Source organism: Alligator mississippiensis, chromosome 1, assembly GCF_030867095.1.
Source record: "Alligator mississippiensis isolate rAllMis1 chromosome 1, rAllMis1, whole genome shotgun sequence".
NCBI classification, from domain to species: Eukaryota; Metazoa; Chordata; order Crocodylia; family Alligatoridae; genus Alligator; species Alligator mississippiensis.
Window position 1 is genome coordinate 421,896,730 of NC_081824.1, and position 20,052 is coordinate 421,916,781.

General features: G+C 45.9%; 1 protein-coding gene across 9 annotated transcripts in view; it reads right to left on the reverse strand.

The window, feature by feature from the left end:
- NBEA (neurobeachin) overlaps positions 1-20,052 on the reverse strand; it is an 882,854-nt gene that overhangs the window by 133,095 nt on the left and 729,707 nt on the right. For all 9 annotated transcript variants that reach the window (XM_019498256.2, XM_059716302.1, XM_059716129.1 and 6 more), the window contains one exon: positions 13,826-13,938. In XM_019498256.2, the coding sequence (XP_019353801.2) occupies positions 13,826-13,938 (113 nt within the window). The remainder of the gene's footprint in view (positions 1-13,825; positions 13,939-20,052) is intronic.

Genomic DNA, 20,052 nt, shown 5'->3' on the forward strand with positions numbered 1-20,052 from the left:
TGAAGAGCTAATAATTATTTTTACTTGCTTAAGAATAACCTGTTGCACTAACTATTGCTATCAATTTAGGTGTATCCATATTTTTGTGTATGCTTATGTCACTTATGGTACAAATTCCAGTATCAATATAAACTTAAAGAAATCCTTTGGAAAATTTTAGATATTATTTTGATGGGGGGGGGGGGGGAGGTCCCACAAACTTAGCCAAGCATTCATTCAGTTTGTTTTTAGGGTACATTCTTAATTTAATTTTGTTTTTATGTTTCTTAAGAAGTGGGGTGAAAATGAATTAGTTCCATGGATATATTATCAATCCATGCTGAATGCAAAATTAGCTGAAAGTCCTATGAGATCAAGATTCCCAATGAAGTAATAATGCTTATAATTTCTAGAGGTACTGCAAGGAATTCAAAAGGAACTGGATTCATTGGAGAATGAGGCTACAGATAAAAAATATAGAAAGAAAGAAAAAAGAAATTCAATAAAGGCAAGTGTAAGGTGCTACACTACAGGGAAGAAATGCAAATGCACATGCCAGAAGTTGCAGTAAGTTATAGTGTGGGAAAAATTGGCTATGCTATTGGGATTCAACTGTTTTTGGAATATGTACCACAAAATAAGTCCCATGCCCTCCCTAATTGCCACTCCAATCCCCTTTCCTTGCTCTGCTGCTTTGTGCTCTCTGCCTTATTCTGTTTGCATTCTGCTACCTGCCCTACCTATTGTTGCGCTGCCTGCCCCCTCTATCCTGTGCCACATGCCTTGCACACAGGCTACAGGTTGGCCAACACTATTCACTCAGTAGTGCTGCTAAGAAGGATCTGGTAGATCTGGATCATAAACTTAGTGTATGGCAGGAACATGATGCTATGACAAAAAAGCAAAAGTATTTTGGGCTCTGTGACTTGGGAGTAAGGGAAGGGGAGGAAAGAGAACTGTGGCAGTGATCCAGGAGGCTCTTGTCCCTTTGAGAAGATGCAGCAGGCTCAGCGGGGATACAGGTGCAGAAGGGCAGACTGGTCCTTGATTGACAGGGGAAAACCCTGGGCAGGGCTTGGAAAGAGAGTGACCAAAGAACGCACCTTGAGGGCTAAGGGCTGGTCCACAGTGAGAGACATGGGGACCAGTCATCACACAGGGGCAAGGGATCCAGAGGCCCAAATAAAAAGAGAGCCAACAGGACTAAGACCAAGAGAGCTAGGCTCGAATCAGTGGGCCAGGGCTGGAGGCCTGCAACCAAAGGAAACGGAGAGTCAGCCTAGAGGCTAAGGCCCTTACAAGTGACAGAATGGGGTACCGAGTAACATCTGCGAGGCCTGGTTGTAGCTGTAGAGGTGGAAGGAGGCCATGATTTTAGCCCTTAAGTTGAATAAGACATAAACAGGTATGGAGATGGAAAGATAGAGCACCTTATGCTCACCAGCCTCTCAAGGCAGCCTCCCCTCATCAAGTGTTACAGAAAAACGTGGCAGGTGAGGAATCAATGTGGGACCTTGGGAGGTGAAGGCAAGAGCCAGGCAGGGTCAAGATGACCACTAGGGGACATTACAGCAACCCCAGGTGCCTCACCTGTTACAGGCTCCCTTAATAAAAGTGTTTTATGCAAGACATAAATGGTGATATTGCCAGTCTATTCAGGTCTGATTAGCCCTCAGTTGGAGGACTGGATATAGAGAAGCCAGAGGCAAGCAACAAAGATGACAGGGGTTGGAATGCAAGCCATACAGGATAGCTTGGAATGCAAGCTATAGGTTTGTTTAGCTTGGAGAGAAAGAGATGAATGGGGGACATGATAGCAGTATTCAAATATGTGAAAGGCTGTCATAAAAAGGCAGATGTAATTAGAGACAGCAGAACACAAAGTGATTGGTTTGAACTCCCACAAAACAAATGTAGATTGAAATCTTAGAAAAAACAGTTTGTAATTATAAGAACTGTAGAACAAAGGAACTAGCAGCATAGGGAAGTTGTGGAATTTCCTTCATGGGATGTTTTCAGGAAAAAACCCCCAACCTGGATAACATTTTTTAATGGGACAGTTTATTCTGCAACTGGAAGGAGGTTGGACTATATAAAACTTGAGGTCCCTTCCAGCCCCATAATTCTACAATTTTATAATAAAATACACATTTCTAAAAGTCAAGCTAAGTTAGATATTGCCAAGGAGGTTAAAACAAACAGCAAAAGATTCTTTAACTATGGTAATAAAAAGGAAAAAAGGAAAGAAGTGCAGCCACTTTACAGTAGGTATGGGGTGTAAGATAAATATAATTGGCTACAGGAACAAAGCAACTGGAGTAAGGACAGGAAATGGAAATGACCATAACTAAGGTGGAACCAAAACACATATAGCTTAATGCCCTCAAACTGGGCAGAATCCTGATAATTTCCAACTCAGAATTCTTAAAGAATAAGCACATGAAATTACAGGTGCATTACAGTACATCCTCAGTTATCCAAAGAGGAACTTTCTTTTACCAAATAGTAAATGTTGGTAGCATGTAACAAACTGTTCTCTTTTTAAGATGTCTTTAATACAGAACTGCATCTCAATTGTGATATAGTGCTATACTTTGTGATAAGTGCTGTACTTTATAACTGCTGCTACACTGTTCTGTTTGAAGCTTTATGACTTTTAGCTCTACCTCTCTGTCATCTGACCTAGGCCCCATAATCCCGGTCCTATTACAGTACCTGGCTGAAGATGAGGACTGGATGCTGGTGAATCAAATGAAAGTGAATTTATGCAAGTCAGAGGTGATGGTGGTAGGCAGATCGCTTTACTTGCAGGGGAAAAGGCTGGATGGGATTGGAACACATGTTACTGATGGGGATAAGCTACCCTTTGTCACTCAAGTTTGCTGCATTAGTATGCACCTGGATTTTCTGGTGGCAGTACTAACTAGGAGTTCCTTCCCCCAACTTCATCTGATGAGAAGGTTGACACTTTCTTTCAGATTCAGATAGGGCCATCATCATCCATCCCTTTGCAACCTCAAAGCTAGACTACTGCAATGCACTCTATGTGGAGCTGACCTTGAATACTGTTCAGAAGCTGCAGCTGGTGCAGAACACAGTGGTTCACTTTCTGAAAGGAGTGTGTCATCAGCAGGGTTCCTGGTTTTCTCTGGTAAAAGAAATCCCCAATTTCTGGGTTAAAAAAAGTAACCCAGAATCCATATTTTTTCACGATTAAAATGAAACATCACTATATAGATTTATATAATGTTGTTTCATTAATTAATGTGGATTCATTAATTACTCAATTAATAAATTTTATTCATTAATGTAGATTAATTAATTAATCCACATTTTTCCATGATTAAAGTGAAACACCACGATAAATATATTCATAGTTGCATAGTTTTGTAGTTGGTAGGGTCGGAAGGGACCTGAGGAGATTATCTAGTCCAACCCCCTGCCATGGCAGGAAAGAGTACTGGGGTCAAATTACCCCAGCCAGATGTTCGTCCAGCCTTTTGATAAAGACCCCCAGGGTAGGAGCCAACACCACTTCTTTTGGAGGTTGGTTCCAGGTCCTAGCCGCCCTGACAGTGAAATAGCGCCTCCTAATGTCTAGCCTGAAACTACCCTCTGCTAGCTTGTGTCCATTGTTTCTTGTAACTCCTGGGAGTGCTTGGGGGAACAGGGACTCTCCCAAAGCCTGCTGGTCCCCACTTGACTAGTTTGTAGACTGCCACTAGATCCCCTCTCAGCCTTCTCTTTTGGAGGCTGAACAGGTTCAGGTCCCTCAGCCTCTCCTTGTAGGGCCTGCCCTGCTGACCCCTGATCATGCGGGTGGCCCTTCTTTGGACCCTCTCCATATTGGCCACATCCCTCCTGAAGTGCGGTGCCCAGAACTGGATGCAGTACTCTAGCTGTGGCCTGACCAGTGTCTCATAGAGGGGGAGGATCACCTCCTTGGACCTGCTTGAGATGCATCTGTGGATGCATGACAAGGTAAAGTTGGCCTTCCTGACCGTGTCCCCACTTTGTCGGCACATGTTCATTGTGGCATCAATGATGACTCCAAGATCCTTTTCTGTCTCGACACTGGCGAGAAGGGAGTTCCCCAGCCTGTAGGCGTGCCGCTGGATCATATATATTTTAATATTATAAAAGCCTTAATCTGTCTGTGTGTCTGGCCATAATGCTTAATCCATGCTTTGATTGGCTGATTGAAACAGCCACTCAGAGTGTGAATAAGCATTTGAACAGGAGTTGGCATGGCAGAGTGCTGCCATGATGGCGGGGACACAGAGGACAGAACACGGGTGGGGGGTGAGGCCAGCACAGCTGGTGTCACCCCCAACCACCCTGGTCCCTGGAGGCAGCGGCAACAGAGGATGGAACTGAGGGGCAAGGCTAGCAGCACTGGCCTCATCCCTAGCTGCCCTGCTCCCTGCAGTAGCAATGATGAAGTGGAGGTGGGGGGCAACGCCCCAGAGCTGGCCTTGTCCCCCCCAACTCCTTGGCATGGGGGGGAGCAGGGTCAGGATACCACGGGAGGGGCAAGGCCACCAGTGCTAGCCTCGAGCCACCCCTCCCCTCCCCCCCTTCCATTGTCACCGCCTGCAGGGCCAACATGGGACGAGGCGGTGGTGGTGGGAGGAAGAGTGGCTCAGCCACAGGTGGGGGGGAAGAGTGGGCGTGCCAGGGCAGCAGTGGCAGTGGGGGGAGGAGAGGGGAGGAGTGAGCCCAGGCCCGATGTGGAGGGGGAAGGAGGAGCGAGCCCAAGTGGGAGGAGAAGCTGGCCCACTGCAGCAGTGCAGGGGGGAGCAGCAGGCCTGGCCTGACGTGGCCCGATGCAGCAGTGGTGGGGGGAGGGGAGGAGTGGGCCTGCACCCCACCTTGGGCCCTGGCCCACTCCTTGCCCACCTCTCCCTCCCCCGCATTGGCCTCGAGCCCACTCCTCCTGTCCCCCCTCCCCTGCCAGGTTGGCCCAGGTCCAGCTGCAGCAGGCCAGCTTCTCTTCACCCTGGTCCTCACTTGCATCAGGCCTAGGCCCACTCCTCCCCTCCCCCTGCTGCTGTGGTGGGGAGGGAGGGAGCAGGCCCAGACCCTAAGCAGCAGGAAGGAAAGGGGGAGCAGGCATGGTTGGGGGGGCATTGGTCTCCCTCACTGCCTGCTCCCCCCATCATTCTTGATGGGCAATTGGCTAGTGTGTGTGTATATAAATACACACACACACGTGCGTGTGTGTGTGTTTAATGAATAAAATTAATTAATTGATTATATATATACATATATATATATACACACACACAGATAGATAGATAGATAGATAGATAGATAGATAGATAGATAGCGGTGTTTCATTTTAATCCCAGGAAAATGTGGATTCTGGGTTACTTTTTTAAATCTGAAAATTGGGGATTTTTTTTATCAGAGAAAACCAGGATCCCTAGTAATCAGAACCACGAAGTTTCAGTGTTCCAGAGTCTCCATTGACTCCCAGTAGCTTTCTGACAGGTGCTGGTTTTGACCTATAATGCCTTAAATGGCCAGGACTTAAAAGGCAATTTATGTCCCATTGTGATCCAAAAGGTCAGCTGAGAATATCTTCCTATCAGTACCATCAAGGTGTAAAAGCCACTCAATGAAAATGCATTGGAGGTCATTCTCAGCACTCGCTCCTCAGCTCTGGAGCTCCCTTCCTCTTGAAGTCCACCAGAAGGAAGTCTGATCAGCTTCCAGAAGTGTTTCCTATCTGGACAGTTATTTAGCAAACAAAGCTGGACAGAGATACTGTTTAGAGGGTTTCTGTTTTATGTTGATACTCTAGTTACCTTCTAAACTGTCCTAGTCTCTTGTTTGTTCTCCTGTTTTATAAGTTAGTATTTTCTTTTATTTTAAGCTGTGCTGAGCCTTTGTTGGGAAGGGTAGCATATAAACTGAATGAATACATAAATTAATTTATAAACATAGCACTTTTGTTTGAAGTCTGATGCAGACTTGGTTGCTCTTGTTAGTCTTAAGTCAGGAAGAAGGTATGTTGCACCTGATGTAGAGGCATGAGGTTTTCTAGGCAACAGCCAACTTTGTCAAATAAATATCCATGCATAGCCTCTGACACAGTCCATTAGCCAGCGTGTGTGTAATCTCTGAGGAATCTGACACAGTAAATTGTTGCATACAAAACTAGTTAATCTCTAAATGTGCAAACAAGCATCTGCAGAACAGGCAAATTGCTTTAAGCCACCTAAATCTAAATAGGAAGCAGCACATGCAGGTGGGCTGGTGGTTCTGTGGGGAGGGGTGTAAATGGGTCCAGAGGGGTGGGGAATGGGACAGTCAGGGGACTAAAAATAGCTGGGGTGGGGATAGGAAAAGCACATCTCATGGACTGGGGCAAGTGGCTGAGCTTTCCAAGCCTCAGGGCATGTTAACCCATTTTAGATCAGCTTAAACCAGGTAAATCTAAAAGTTAGTTTGCCTACTTAGGTGAACTAACTTAGATCAAGAGCATCATTTTTGCACAATTTAAGCCCTGTGAATGCTTGCATGCTAGGGGATTACTAAATGTAACGCTAAAGTGCCACCCTGCCCTACCCTTTCCATAAGGGTGGGGACACAGGTACATATGGAACTGTTCCTAAAGGGAAAACTTTTCAAAATGTCAGCAGCTATTATGTTTCAACTAGCAAACTGCCCATGAAGAATGGTGGGTGGGGGCAGGTGGGGGACAGAGGCCTGCATCCAGCCCCCTCCCTCCAGCTCCTGCTTTGGGCTGGGTCCAGGGCTGCTCCCTGCCTCCCCCTTGCTGCTTTGGCCCGGGGCCATTCCCCCCTCCCCCGCTGCGTTCTAGGTCACGGCCAGGGCTGGGGCCAAGGTCAAGGTCTGGGCTGCTCTGCCCCCTCCCCCCCACTGCTTCAGGCCAAGGCTGGGGCCACACACCCCCCACCACTTCAATCCAGGGCTGGGGACACTCCCAGCCTCCACTTTGGGCCAAGGCCACTCCCCCCCACCCCACTGCTGCTTTGGGCTGGGGACAGGGCCAGGGCCGGGGCCACTTCCCCTCTTCCGCTTTGCGCCAGGGCTGCTCCCCCCTCCCTCCCGCCACTTTGGGCCAGGGCCAAGACCATTCACCCCCTTCCCCCCTCCCCCCTACTATTTTGGGCTTGGGGCAGAGCTACTGGGTCATGCGACTGTGATGGCGATCAAGGTGGCGGTCATGGTTGCAGTGGCAGTCATAGCAAGGAGCAGCCACCAGTTACCCTGCCTTCCCTGCTGCCTCTCCCTCCTTGCCTGCTGTTGTTGGGGGGAGGTGTGCTCCAGCCCCTGGCTTCAAGGAGCAGGGGGGCAAGGCCAGTGCTGTTGGCCTCGCCCCCTCCCCCGCTCTGTCCCTTCCATCATGGCAGTACTCTGGTCCACATCATTGCCCTCTACCTCCAAGGAGCAGGGTGGAGTAGGGTGAGGCCAGCTCTGCTTGCCTCGACCCCCGCCCCCACACTCTGGTCCCTCAGTCCCCACTGTCATGGCTGTGCTTTGCCATGTGTCTCTGTCTGTCCAAAGCACTCTGATTGGCTGCAGAAGTAAACAATCAGTGTGCAATAAAGCATTATGGACAGACAGACTAAAGCTTTTATAATATTAGAATTGTTATGTGTGAACTGCTGGACCTGGTACTGGCAAAAGGGGATGATATAATCAGCAACTTAAGAATCAAAGGAAAGCTGGGTGAAAGTGACCATGAGTTGATCACTTTCACGATCCATCACAAAGCTAACAAGTCAGCCACCAATGCAGTAGTCCTTGACTTTAGGAAAGCTGACTTTCATAAGCTCAGAAGACTTGTTCTTGAGGCCCTGAGAGGCCATGATCTCACAGGGTGGGAAGTTTATGATGAGTGGTTGCCCCTTAAGGAAGTGATTCTAGAAGCACAAGGGAAGTCCATCCCAACCCACAGGAAAGGTGGTAAAAAGGCTCAACAACCCCCTTGGCTCAACACAGAACTCATGGACCTCCTACGTCAAAAAAGAGAGGCTTATAAAGGATGGAAGACAGAAAACACCACTAAGGAGGAGTATTCTGCACTGGTCTGCACCTGCAGGGTGTGAACTAGGAAAGCCAAGGCTGCAACTTAACTCCAACTGGCTACATGAATCAAGGACAGTAAAGAGTCCTTCTTCAGATATGTGTGGAGTCGAAAGAAAAACAAGGGCAACATTGGACCCCTGCTAAACCAGCTGGGGCAGCTGTCTACTAACACCCAGGAAAAAGCCAATGTGTTTAATGATTTCTTTGCATGAGTTTTTCACTAGCCCAAGGGACCATCCGGCCTAACCTGATGCGGGATGACCAGGGGAGGGTGAATATATGCCCACCATTGGCGTGGATCTTGTGAGGGAGTATCTTGAGAGGCTGAAACCCCACAAATCAGCTGGTCTGGATAGATTGCACTTAAGAGTGCTAAAGGAACTGGCAGACATCATAGAGCAGCCACTCGTAAAGATATTTGAGAACTCATGGCACTCGGGCAAAGTACCAGAAGATTGGAAGAGGGTCAGTGTGGTGCCCATCTTCAAGAAAAGGAGGAAAGAAGACCAGGGAAACTACAGGCCAATCAGTTTGACCTCAATCCCTGGAAAGATTTTGGAAAATATTATCAAAGAAACCATTCTTGACAGACTAACAGAAGGCAACATTCTGAGGGAAAACCAGCATGGCTTTGTTGCGGGTATGTCTTGCCTGATCAACCTCATTTATTTCTATGGCCCAGTGACGTATCACCTGGACAAAAGGAAAAGGTTGATATAATTTATTTGGACTTCAAAAAAGCCTTTGACCTGGTGTCCCATGATGGCCTCATGGGAAAATTGGGGAACTGTGGCCTCAACACCCTTACGGTCCAATGGCTGGGGAACCGGCTCCGAGGTCAGACCCAGAGCGTGGTAGTTGATGGAACCAAATCAACATGGCACTCAGTGACTGGTGATGTCCCCCAAGGCTCCATTCTCAGACATGTACTCTTTAATGTCTTCATAAATGATCTGGACAATGGTGTCAGAAGCAGACTGGCTAAATTTGCTGATGACACCAAACTTTGGGAAACAGTGTTCACACTTGAGGATAGGCTGGTGATCCAGGCTGACCTTGATAGGCTTGCAAGGTGGGTGGATGAAAATCTGATGGCATTCAATACAGAGAAATGCAAGGTGCTCCACCTCAGGAAAAGAAACCCGCATCACACTTATAGGCTCAGCAGTGCTACACTTGCTAGCACTGTGGCCAAAAGAGACTTGGGGTCACTACTGACCACAAGATGAACATAAGCCACCAATGCGATACCACAGCTGGCAGGTGAACAAAATTCTGGCTTGCATCTACCGATGCACCTTGAGCAAGACCCAGGATGTTATCCTCCCACTGTACTCGGCATTGGTGAGGCTGCAGCTGGAATACTACATCCAGTTCTGGGCTCCACAATTTAGGAAGGACATGGAGAAGCTTGAAAGAGTCTAAAGGAGAGCCATGTGCATGATCAGAGGGCAAGAGAACAGACGTTATGAAGAAAGGCTGCGAGGTATGGGACTCTTTGGCCTGGAGAAACTCAGGCTAAGGGGTGACTTGGTGACAGCCTGTAAGTACATAAGGGGTGTGCATCAGGATCTGGGAGAACACCTGTACACCAGAGCACCCCAAGGGATGACAAGGTCCAATGGTCACAAACTCCTGCAAGACCGTTTTATGCTAGACATAAGGAAAAACTTATTTACTGTCTGAGCCCCGAAGGCCTGGAACAGACTCCTCACCTACTCTGGACACTTTTGAGAAGCATTTGGATGCTTATCTTGGTGAGATCCTTTGACCCTAGCTGACTTCCTGCCCCTTGGACAGGGGGCTGCATCTGATGATCTTACGAGGTATCTTCCAGCCATAATGTCTATGAAATCTATGAAACAAATAGAGATTGATAGAAGCACAGCAAAACTGGCTTCAACTTTAATGCCGCATGAAACAGTGTTAAAGGTGGAGTTGTTTTGCTACATTTGTATCATTCTAAGTTCGTTCACGTCTAACAAATAGAATGTAACAGCTGCTGACCTTTGGAACCCTTCCCCTTTTGAAAAGCATCGAAATATAATTGTTCATACAACTTTGATACTTGTACCTGTTGCTATCCTATAACAAACTGTTCTATTTTAGGTTTTACTCTATCTGTAATGTTAATATCTATGCTGTTAAACTTGGTATGGCTTTAGATTATGTACTATGTGTTTGCATGTATAATTCCTGATAAGATACTACAGTTCTACTAATCTGAATAGTTTTTTAGTGAGTGCTTTCCAAAGGGGCTCAGATAACCAAAAATATGTTGTAGGAAGGATTTTTAATAAATTTACTAGTTGGAGGTTCTACTACATGCCTGGAGAATAGTAAATGTAGTGTCTGTATTTAAGAGAAGAAAAACATTATTTAAGCAATTATAGGAACAGTAGCTTAGAACAAATCCAGAAGGAAATAAATAATTAAAGATACAGAGGTAAATGAAAACCAGGATAATCTGCAACATGGGTTTACCACAGTAAATTAATCCTGGAGTTTTTTGCTGGCTTTTTTTTTTCTTTTCATAATATAACACACATTTCTACACAAAACATTATACAGCAGTGCTTATTTATCTAAATTTCAGTAAAGCATCTGCTATGGTGCCACTTGGATAAAATAAGATAAGCAGAAGAATCACAACTTAGAAGCAGAAGTAGAAGAGCTGAATATTGTGAGACCACAAATAGACTGTTAAAAAAGGAAGTATCAGACTGGACAGAGGTTACTAGCTGAGTTCCTGATGGATGAGTCTTGTTACTAACCTTGTTTATATTTTCATTAATGACTTTGGAAGAAAAAGTGCGAAGGTGATCACTGATAATGAAAGAACTGTAGGAAGCATCATAACTAAGGAGGAGGATTGGGGTATCACATACAGGGGAAAAGAGGATGACCTTCAAGACTGCAGTAAAATAAGTCAAATGAAATAGTACAAAGTAGAATGTTATGTATTTAGGTAATAATAACTAGGGCTGCTTTTAAAACCCAGAAGCTCATGAGTTGGAAGAAGGAAATGAATGAGAAGAAGAATCTGTTACATAATGACCATGAACCACCAGTGTGATTAAATTGTGGAAAAGCAAAATACTATCCTAGGATGTATAAAGGGAGACACTTCCAGAAAACATGTGGAAGAATTAATGCTGTTGTACACTGGCACTGTAGAAGCTCAGTGGGAAAATAGTATATAGTTCTAGTTATGCACATTCAAGAAAGATTCACTCAAACTGGAACAGGTGCTCAGAAAGGTTACTAGGATAATCTTGGGAATATCATGAAAGGAGCTTGATTGTTTACAGAAGGGGTTGCCAACCGGGGGTACTTGGAAAGGCCGTAGGGGGTACACACAGGTAGGTGGGGATGGAGCGCTGCCACCCACCACCCGCGATTCCATCTCCCAGGAGCAGAGCCAGAGGGAGGTGAGGACATCAGCGCCCTTCTGTGGGCCACACAGGCACCACCCAGCCAGGCAGCCGTGGGGTGTGCTCATGCCACCCCATGCTGCTGCCACTCCATATCCGGCCATGCACCACCCCCTCCCTGTCCCCCACCGGCATCTGAAAGCCCCTGGTTTATAGTAAAATGAAGGCTAACAGGGGATATGACTGGCTGTCTATAGATAAAGCAGGGGACTAAAATATTGGAAGGGAGAAAAGTTATTTAAACTATGGAATAGTGCTGGCATATGAACAAATAGGAAGAAACTAGTGAATGCTCAACTCAGTCATGCTGGCTGGATGAGTGATATGGGGCTGATCTGTGGTCCAGATGCAGCATGCAGTGCCGCATTAAGGGGTCCATGGGGATCCATATAGATCTGGAAATTTGACTTGTCCTGTTGCCAAATTTCTGGGCCTATGGGGAGCCTTGAGGGCTGAATGACACACCTGTAGGCCATGTCTTGGTTGCTCCTAGGTATATATTTGTCAATCAGTCTATACAAGGTAGAAATTAGATGCTTTCTTACTATCAGTACAGCAAGCTTCTAAAAGAGCCCCACAGTAGGAGCAGCAGAGTCAAAAACCCAATGACCTACACAATGGAGTTTCATTAGTTCCTTAAAGGGATTATATGAAGCACTTTTCTGTGACTGCAAGAAATGAGGTTTAATAACTCAGGTGGGCCCTTTCAGTCTTATCTGAAACAGAGCTTGATGTCCATCAATATACAGAATCATAGGCAGACCTAGGATTTTGAAAAGGGTAGCTGCAGATGGTTTGGTGCATCATCAGCAGAGATTCTGGTTTTCTCTGTTTAAAAATCACAAATTGTCTGAGAAAAATAGCAAATTCTTTGATGATAACCCTGTATAACTGCATTTTTTCCATTATTAAAATGAAACACTAATATAGGTATGAGTTGGTATATTTTATTGATATATTTACAATTTTAAAGCAATTTGGAAGCCTACCAGTGCGTCAATCACCATAATAAAATAAATTCTAAATACCTATGAATTTTGGCATTTGATTTTGCTTCTGATCAAAATCAGAAAGTCAGAGCTCCCCTGCCCACTTTGCTTACCAGGACACAGGTCCAGCTGCGACGGTCCTCCACCACACCTTTGTAGTGCTGAGCAGCCCTGATATACCAACGCCCTGCCCATGCCATTGCCCCTCACTCCCAAACCACAGCCTCCAAGCCCTGCTGGTGCCTCTCACTCCCCAACCACAGCCCCCTGGCACTGCCTGGCAGCAGTGACATCAAGCTTCCCCACGCTGCTCTGCCCTGCCGTACCAGGTCCTGCCCACCAGGCCATGGAGGTCCCAGAGGGAGGGGGGCAGAGCAGGGAACCCTAAGCCTGCAGCGGGCAGCCCACACCTGCCCCCACCATGCATACAAATCTGGGTATACAGCAGTGGAGAGCCCCCCTACCCCCCCACCCCGGGCGAACTGCCCACAGCCCCGTACCGCTTCCCACCACAAGCAGATCCGGGGAGGAGGTCCTTCCCCTCTATGTGGTGCTGGTCAGGCCACAGTTGGAGTACTGTGTCCAGTCCTGGGCACTTCACTTCAACAGGGATGTGGCTAACCTTGAGAGGGTCCAGAGGAGGGCCACTTGCATGGTCAGGGGTCAGCAGGCCAGGCCCTATGAATATAGACTAAAGGGCCTGAATCTATTGAGCCTCCACAAGAGAAGACTGAGAGATCTGGTTGCTGTCTATAAACTCACTGGGGGGGACCAGCGGAAAATAGGTGAGGCTGTTCCCGCAGGCACCACCTGGGATAACAAGGAATAATGGCCACAAATTGAGAGCAGGTTCAGGCTTGATATCAGGAGGCATTACTTTACAGTTAAAGGCTGCCAGGCTCTGGAATGGGCTCCCAAGGGAGGTGGTGCTCTCCCCTACCTTAGGGGTCTTCAAGAGGAGGTTGGATAGATATCTGCCTGGGGTATTATGATCCCAGCACTCGTTCCTGCCCAGGGTAGGGGGGCAGACTTGATGATCTGTTCGGGTCCCTTCTAACCCTAGAAACTATTAAACTATATTTTGGCAACCCTCGCTGTAAATAATTTTTGTTAAGAGCATTAATTCTAGCTTTCTTAATCTACATGCACATTTTTACTCAAGTCCAGACAACACTTCTGTTTATATAAATAGACAACATATCTCATTTTTACAACATTTTTGAATAATATCAAGATTTTATAAAATTATATTATTTTCCTGAAAATCTTAATTTAATTTAATCTTTTCAGTACTGATAAAAGTAACATACTGTCTAATTAAGAAAACTGACTAAATTTCTTAAACATAAATGGTTGATATACCTTTGAAAGATCCCTGAAGTTGCCTGGAAGGGTCAGGTCCAACTCCTCTGATTCATAGTTTGTTAACACCCATGGGAATACAGGGTACTGATTTAGATCATTGTACGTTCGTCCTAGTGTAGAGAAAAAAAATGTAAAATTTATAAAACATAGTGTACACAGGAAAGGATAAATAATCTAGTATTAAATTATTTTTACATTTTCCTAATCTCAGCCACTGTGGTAAAACAGTTACTACCTGTAAACTAAAGCATGCTTTTGATTCCATGCATCTGACTTTGTTGGTCCAATGAAACCTAGCGTCAAAACCATTGTTTCTGAATTACAAGTCAGAAGTCTGCATTCACAGAGCGTATGTGTAATATGAAGGGGACAATTAAGTTCAGAAAAAAATTTGGTTAAAAGCAAAACCTAATTCCATTTAATACTACTTTTTGTTACTTTCCATTTATGACACTGCAATTTTAAAAATATTTGGTGTACTTTAAAGCTGGAAGAATATTTTTGCTTCCATGTAAAGGATAACTTTCACTTTTCCATTTCTCTCCTTCACTGAATATTTATCAGTTGTAACCAGCATATTATGGCTGGCACAGTAATGAATCCAAATGGCAAATTTTAGGAATCTGTATCTGAATTTTTGGATTTTGGGCCCATCTCTAAGAATAATATTTATTACAATATCTGCTCAAGGCTATAGAGCAATGGAAGTATAACACATAGCATTGGCAGCATAGAACCCTGCTCTGCACAAGCTGCTTATATAAAAGCATAATGGGAGTAAGGCAGGGGTAGGCAAAATGCAGCCAGCGGGCCAGATGCGGCCCACCAGGCCATTCTATCTGGCCTGCGGGGACCCTACGAAATTTAGAAAATTAATATTTATCTGCCCCTGGCTGCCTGTCATGCAGCCCTTGATGGCTTGCCAAAACTCAGTAAGTGGCCCTCTGCCCAAAATAATTGCCCAACCTAGGAGTAAGGGGAAGGAGAAGAAGGGGAGAACTTTAAAGAGCCTGAAGGATCTATTATCACACAGATCCTCCTATCTCCTGAATCATTAGGTATGCAACTATGGCTACATGGAAGCTCCTCCAGCATTAGTTAGCAGTAGCATCTACTAGGCAGCTCTGCAATTGCTTCAGAAACTGAGGTTAAATGTGTTCCACTACTATCCCCTTACACACATCTTACTGACATATCCAGCATCCAGGTAATCTATGGAGGATGGACACTGGGCTCGTGTAAATATATTTACATGTCAAATAAAGTACATTTTAGTATAGTTCCAATGGACTTATAAAATTAAAAGACATTAATGGGAAACTGTCTGCACTGTGTATATACAAGTGATTATCAATACTGTAAGTTATGAGTCTTTCTAAAGGTTTGTGTATAAATGTGCAAGTTTGAGTGGATCTAGATACATTATCACATATGAAACAACACATTTTTCTCCAGTTAAAAATAAACCAGAAGTTTTACTAATATGCTAGGAGCCCAGCACTGTAATATTCAGTTTAAGATTGAAGTAAAAACTAATAACTTCATTGGAATGAGTTTAAAACAATCTGCAGGGCTCTGAAATAGGAGCTTTATTACCAGGAGTCACTAACAGACAGCAGAAAGGCAGAACAAAGGATAGTTTGCCTGGTGGGACATCAAGATGATTAAGAGAGGGTTGTTAACACTTGTGGAATGAAGACTTTAAAAGAAATCAGGTAGATTACAATGAAGTCAACTGACTCTCTCACTAGAAATGATGACTAAAAAATGCCGCTGCCACTGCCAGGCAGTTGGTTTTAAACTTTGGGTAAAGCAGGAATCAAAGCCAGTTGCAAATGCACCGGTGCACCCCTCCTGGATCTGCCTCATGTTCAAATTCAGGTATATAGCCACAACTGGTTCAAACTGTCTCAACCCAAAAGAGTAATTGGGGCATCAGAAGAAGAAAACAGAAATCATGATGGCTGCTGATTCTCACGTTTTTGGACAACTCCTGCTATCACAGGGGCCAGGGACAGAAATTGCACAAAAACTGGTTTAAGTCATCACAAACTGGTTTAAACCTGTGACAGAATAGAAGTTCAGTGCACATAAACCAGTTTCAAAATGGCTGAAACTGTTTTAAGATAAACCTCACTGAATGTAGTATCAGACCTAACTGATTTAGTTCAAATTGGTTTATGAAACTTCTGTCCAAGACCCTTCCTGGTTTAAGTTAAATCAGAGTCCCTCAGTATCCTAGCATGCTTTCAAGCCCTGGGCTGGGCTGTGCTGTGCTGCCTGCTCCACCACTGAGAACAGTCTACCTCCATCCTCTTTTCAACCCTGCTTCAGGTTGTTGATGACTGCTATTAAATCTCCTCTCAGTCTTCTCTAGATTAAATAAGCCCAGCTTCTTCAGTCTTTCCTCATAAGTCATGTGCCCCATCCCCTCACCTTTTTGTCACCCTCTGCTGGACTCTCTAATTTATCCACATCCTTTCTGTAGTGTGGGGCCCAAAACTGAACACAGTACACCAGATGTGGCCTCTTCAGTTCTGAATAGAGGGGAATAATCATTTCCCTTGACCTACTGGCAACACAGCTACCAATGCAGGCCAGTATGCTGTTAGCCTTCTTGGAAACAAGGCACACTGCTGGCTCATATTCCGTTTATTGCCCACTGCAACACCACATCCTTTTCTGAGAGCTGCTGCCCAGCCAGTCAGCCCCCATCCTGTACTGGTGCATGGGACTGTTCTATCCTAAGTGCAGGATTTTGCACATGTACTAGTTGATCCTCATGAGATTCCTTTTGGCCCAATCCTCCAATTTGTCTAGGTCACTCTGAATCCTAGCCCTACCCTGCAGCGTATCTACTACTCCCCACAGCTTGGTGCCATCTGCAAACTTGGGATGGAGTGCATCTGCAGGATGCACTCCATCCCATCTTCTAGGTTGTTGATGAAGACATTGAACAAAACTAGCCCCAGGACCAACCCCTGGGGCACTCCACTTAATACCAGCTGCCAGCTAGACATCAAGCCATTGATTAATACTCTCTGAGCCCAATGCTCCACCCAGTTTTCTATCCACCTTACAGTCCATTCATCCAGCCCATACATAATAGCTTGCCTGAGAGAATGTTGTGGGAGATCGTATCAAAATCCTTGCTAAAATCAAGGTATACCACATCTATCAGTCTCCCCGCATCCACAGAGCCAGTCATCTTATCATAGAAGGCAATCAGGTTGGTCAGGCAAGATTTGCCCCTGGTGAATCCTAATCACCTGTTTCTCCTCCAAGTGCTTAGAAATGGATTCCTTGAGGATCTAATCCATAACTTTTTCAGGGACTAAGGTAAGGCTGTCTGGTCTATAGTTCCCTGGATCCTCCTTTTTCCATTTCTTAAATATGGGCACTATGTTTGCCCTTTTCCAATAATCCGGGACCTCTCCTGATCATCATAAGTTTTCAAAGATGATGGCCAATGGCCCTGCAATCACATCAGCCAACTCCCTCAGCACCCTCGGGTGCATCCCATCCAGCCCCATGGACTTGTACATGTCCAGCTTTTCTAAGCAGTCCTTAACCTGTTCTTTTAGCGCTGAGGGCTGTTCACCTCCTTCCCAAACTGTGCTGCCCAGTGCAGTAGTGTGGGTGCTGACCTTGCCTGTGAAGATAGAGGCAAAAAAGGCATTGAGCTCTTGAGACTTTTCTGCATCCTCTGTCACAAGGCTGCCTCCCCGGTTCAGTAAGGAATCCACAATTTCCCTAATCCTCCTCTTGCTATTGACATACTTGTAGAAACCCTTCTTGTTACCCTTCACATCCCTTGCTAGCTGCAATTCCAATTGCACTAGAGCCTTCCTGACTTCATCCCTGCATGACCCAGCAATACTTTTATATTCTTCCCTAGTTAATTGTCCAAGTTTCCACTTCTTATAAGCTTCCTTTTTGTGATTTAGTTTACATAAAGTGCAACTCATCCTCCTCTTCTCCCCTACCTGTCCTTCCTAAACAGTTTGTATCTATCCATGCCAGTGCTCCAGTCATGTGAGCTATCCCATCAAGTCTCCATTATTCACATTATGTCATAGCTGTGTGACTGTGCAAGGACTTCCAATTCTTCCTGCTTGTTTCCCAGGCTCCATGCATTTGTGTACAGGCACGTGAGGTAACTAGATGATTGCCCTGATTTCTCAGGAAGTATGAGATCACCTCCTCTGTTGCCAACTCCTGTTTGCTTTTCCTCTAGGTCTCCTGCTTCCCCACTTACCTTAGGGCTTTGGTCTCCATCCCCCAGTGGACTTAGTTTAAAGCCCTCCTCACAAGGTTAGTGAAGCTGTCTGCAAAGACACTCTTCCCTTTCTTCATCAGGTGATTCCCATCTCTTTGCAGCAATCCTTCTTCTTGGAAGAACATCCCATGGTCAAAGAAGCCAAAGCCCTGCTGGCGACACCACCTGCACAGCCAGATATTCATCTGCAGGATGCTCCTGCCCCTGCCCAGGCCCTTTTCCTTGACTGGAAGGGTTGACGAGGACACAACCTGAGCCCCAGAACTCCTCATCCTTGCATCATGAGCCCTGCAGTCACTTTTGATGTGCTCAGGGTCTCCTCTGTCAATGTCATTGGAGCCCACATGGATAGGCAGCATGGGGTAGTAGTCAAAGGGCCAGATGAGCCTCAGTAGTCCCTCCATGAGATCTCAGATCTGGGCACCAGGCAAGCAGCAGACCTCCCAAGACAATGAGTCAGGTCAGCAGATGGCTCCCTCCATCCCCTGCAGAAGGGAGTCTCCAACCACCACCACCCATCGCTTCTTCATGGTGGTGGCCATCTTCATCCTTCCCACCTTGGTGAGGCTTGGCCTGTCTTCCTCCACCAATGGAACATGCTCCTCCCTCTCTGCTGCTAGGGCTGCATATCTGTTCTCCAGATGAACCACTGCAGGTGGAAGTGAAGATCTTTGCTTCCTGCCAGAAGTCACAAGCCTCCAGCTTCCACCTTCTTGGGTGTCCATGTCCTCACTATTCTCTAGCACTGCCTCTGGCATTTCTTCCTCCACAGTCCCAGATGTTACCTCCAGCATCAAATCAATGAATGCCTCATGGCAGAGAATGCTTCAGAGCCTCACCACCTCCTCCTGTAGTGCTCTTGCCTGTTCCCTGAAAGACACCACCAGGAGACCCCACTCACACTGCAAGCACTCCCTGACCTGGCCTTCACTGGAAGGATCTGCAAGCCACAGTCCCCACACTGCCAAACCTGGACCTGGCTGAAAGCCTCCATAGTAAGCAGTTGTGCCTGCACAGAAACCTCACATGTGCAAGCAGAGGCAGTGGCAGTGGCTCTGGCATTGCGATGACCTCTAGCCATTTCCCTTGGTCTCTTAATCGGTCATCTCTCTCCTACTATTCTTCCAAGCTGATGTTCCCTAGCAAACTTGCCTGGAAGCTGGACTGTTTATTGCTCATTGGCCCAAAAGGGTTCCTTTTTTACCTGCTTCCTCACACCAAGCTGAAAGGCTTGGCCCACAAATGGGGGCAGGGTCACTAACTGGCTGACTACAGTGCTGCCATGCTGAACTTACTGGGAGTTACTGCTGGCTATGACTGTGAACTACAAATCCCAGAGGCACCTGGAAGCAGGAAGAGGAAGTGATGAACAACTGTGCAGAGTCCTGCTTCTATGATTCTGGACTGCAAATCCCAGAGACCTCGGGTGCAGCAGGAGGAGGAAGTGAACACACAGCCCATGCTAGCTACATGCCAGACAACCATACTCTAGCACCTCCTGGATTCTGGCCTGAGCCACTGCAAGCATGTGGCTGCATTTCCTGAATCAAACGTGAATGTATGTCCAGTTGTTTCTCAGTTTAATCTCTGCAGTTTAGATTAACCTGCAAAGACTGAATCGATTCAGCCTCGGGCTTTCTGACTGTCTGTACTTAGCTAGGGAGACAAGGTTCTTTGGGTAAAAGTAATATCTTTTATTAAACTAACTAAATATTTTTAAACATACTCTGGAGGTAGAGGGGAGGGGTGCTTTAATTAGAACAGCTCTAACAGCTGGTCTTATTAAAGTGCCTCAGTGTCTCATGTGTCAGCATCTGCACTTCAAAAAGGTGGCAGGGGCACTTGAACTAAAGCTCGTTCAATGAGCTTTAGTTCAAGCACCCCCACCACCGTTTTGAAGCACGGGGACACTGATACACGAGACACAAGAGGCTGCTGGAGAATG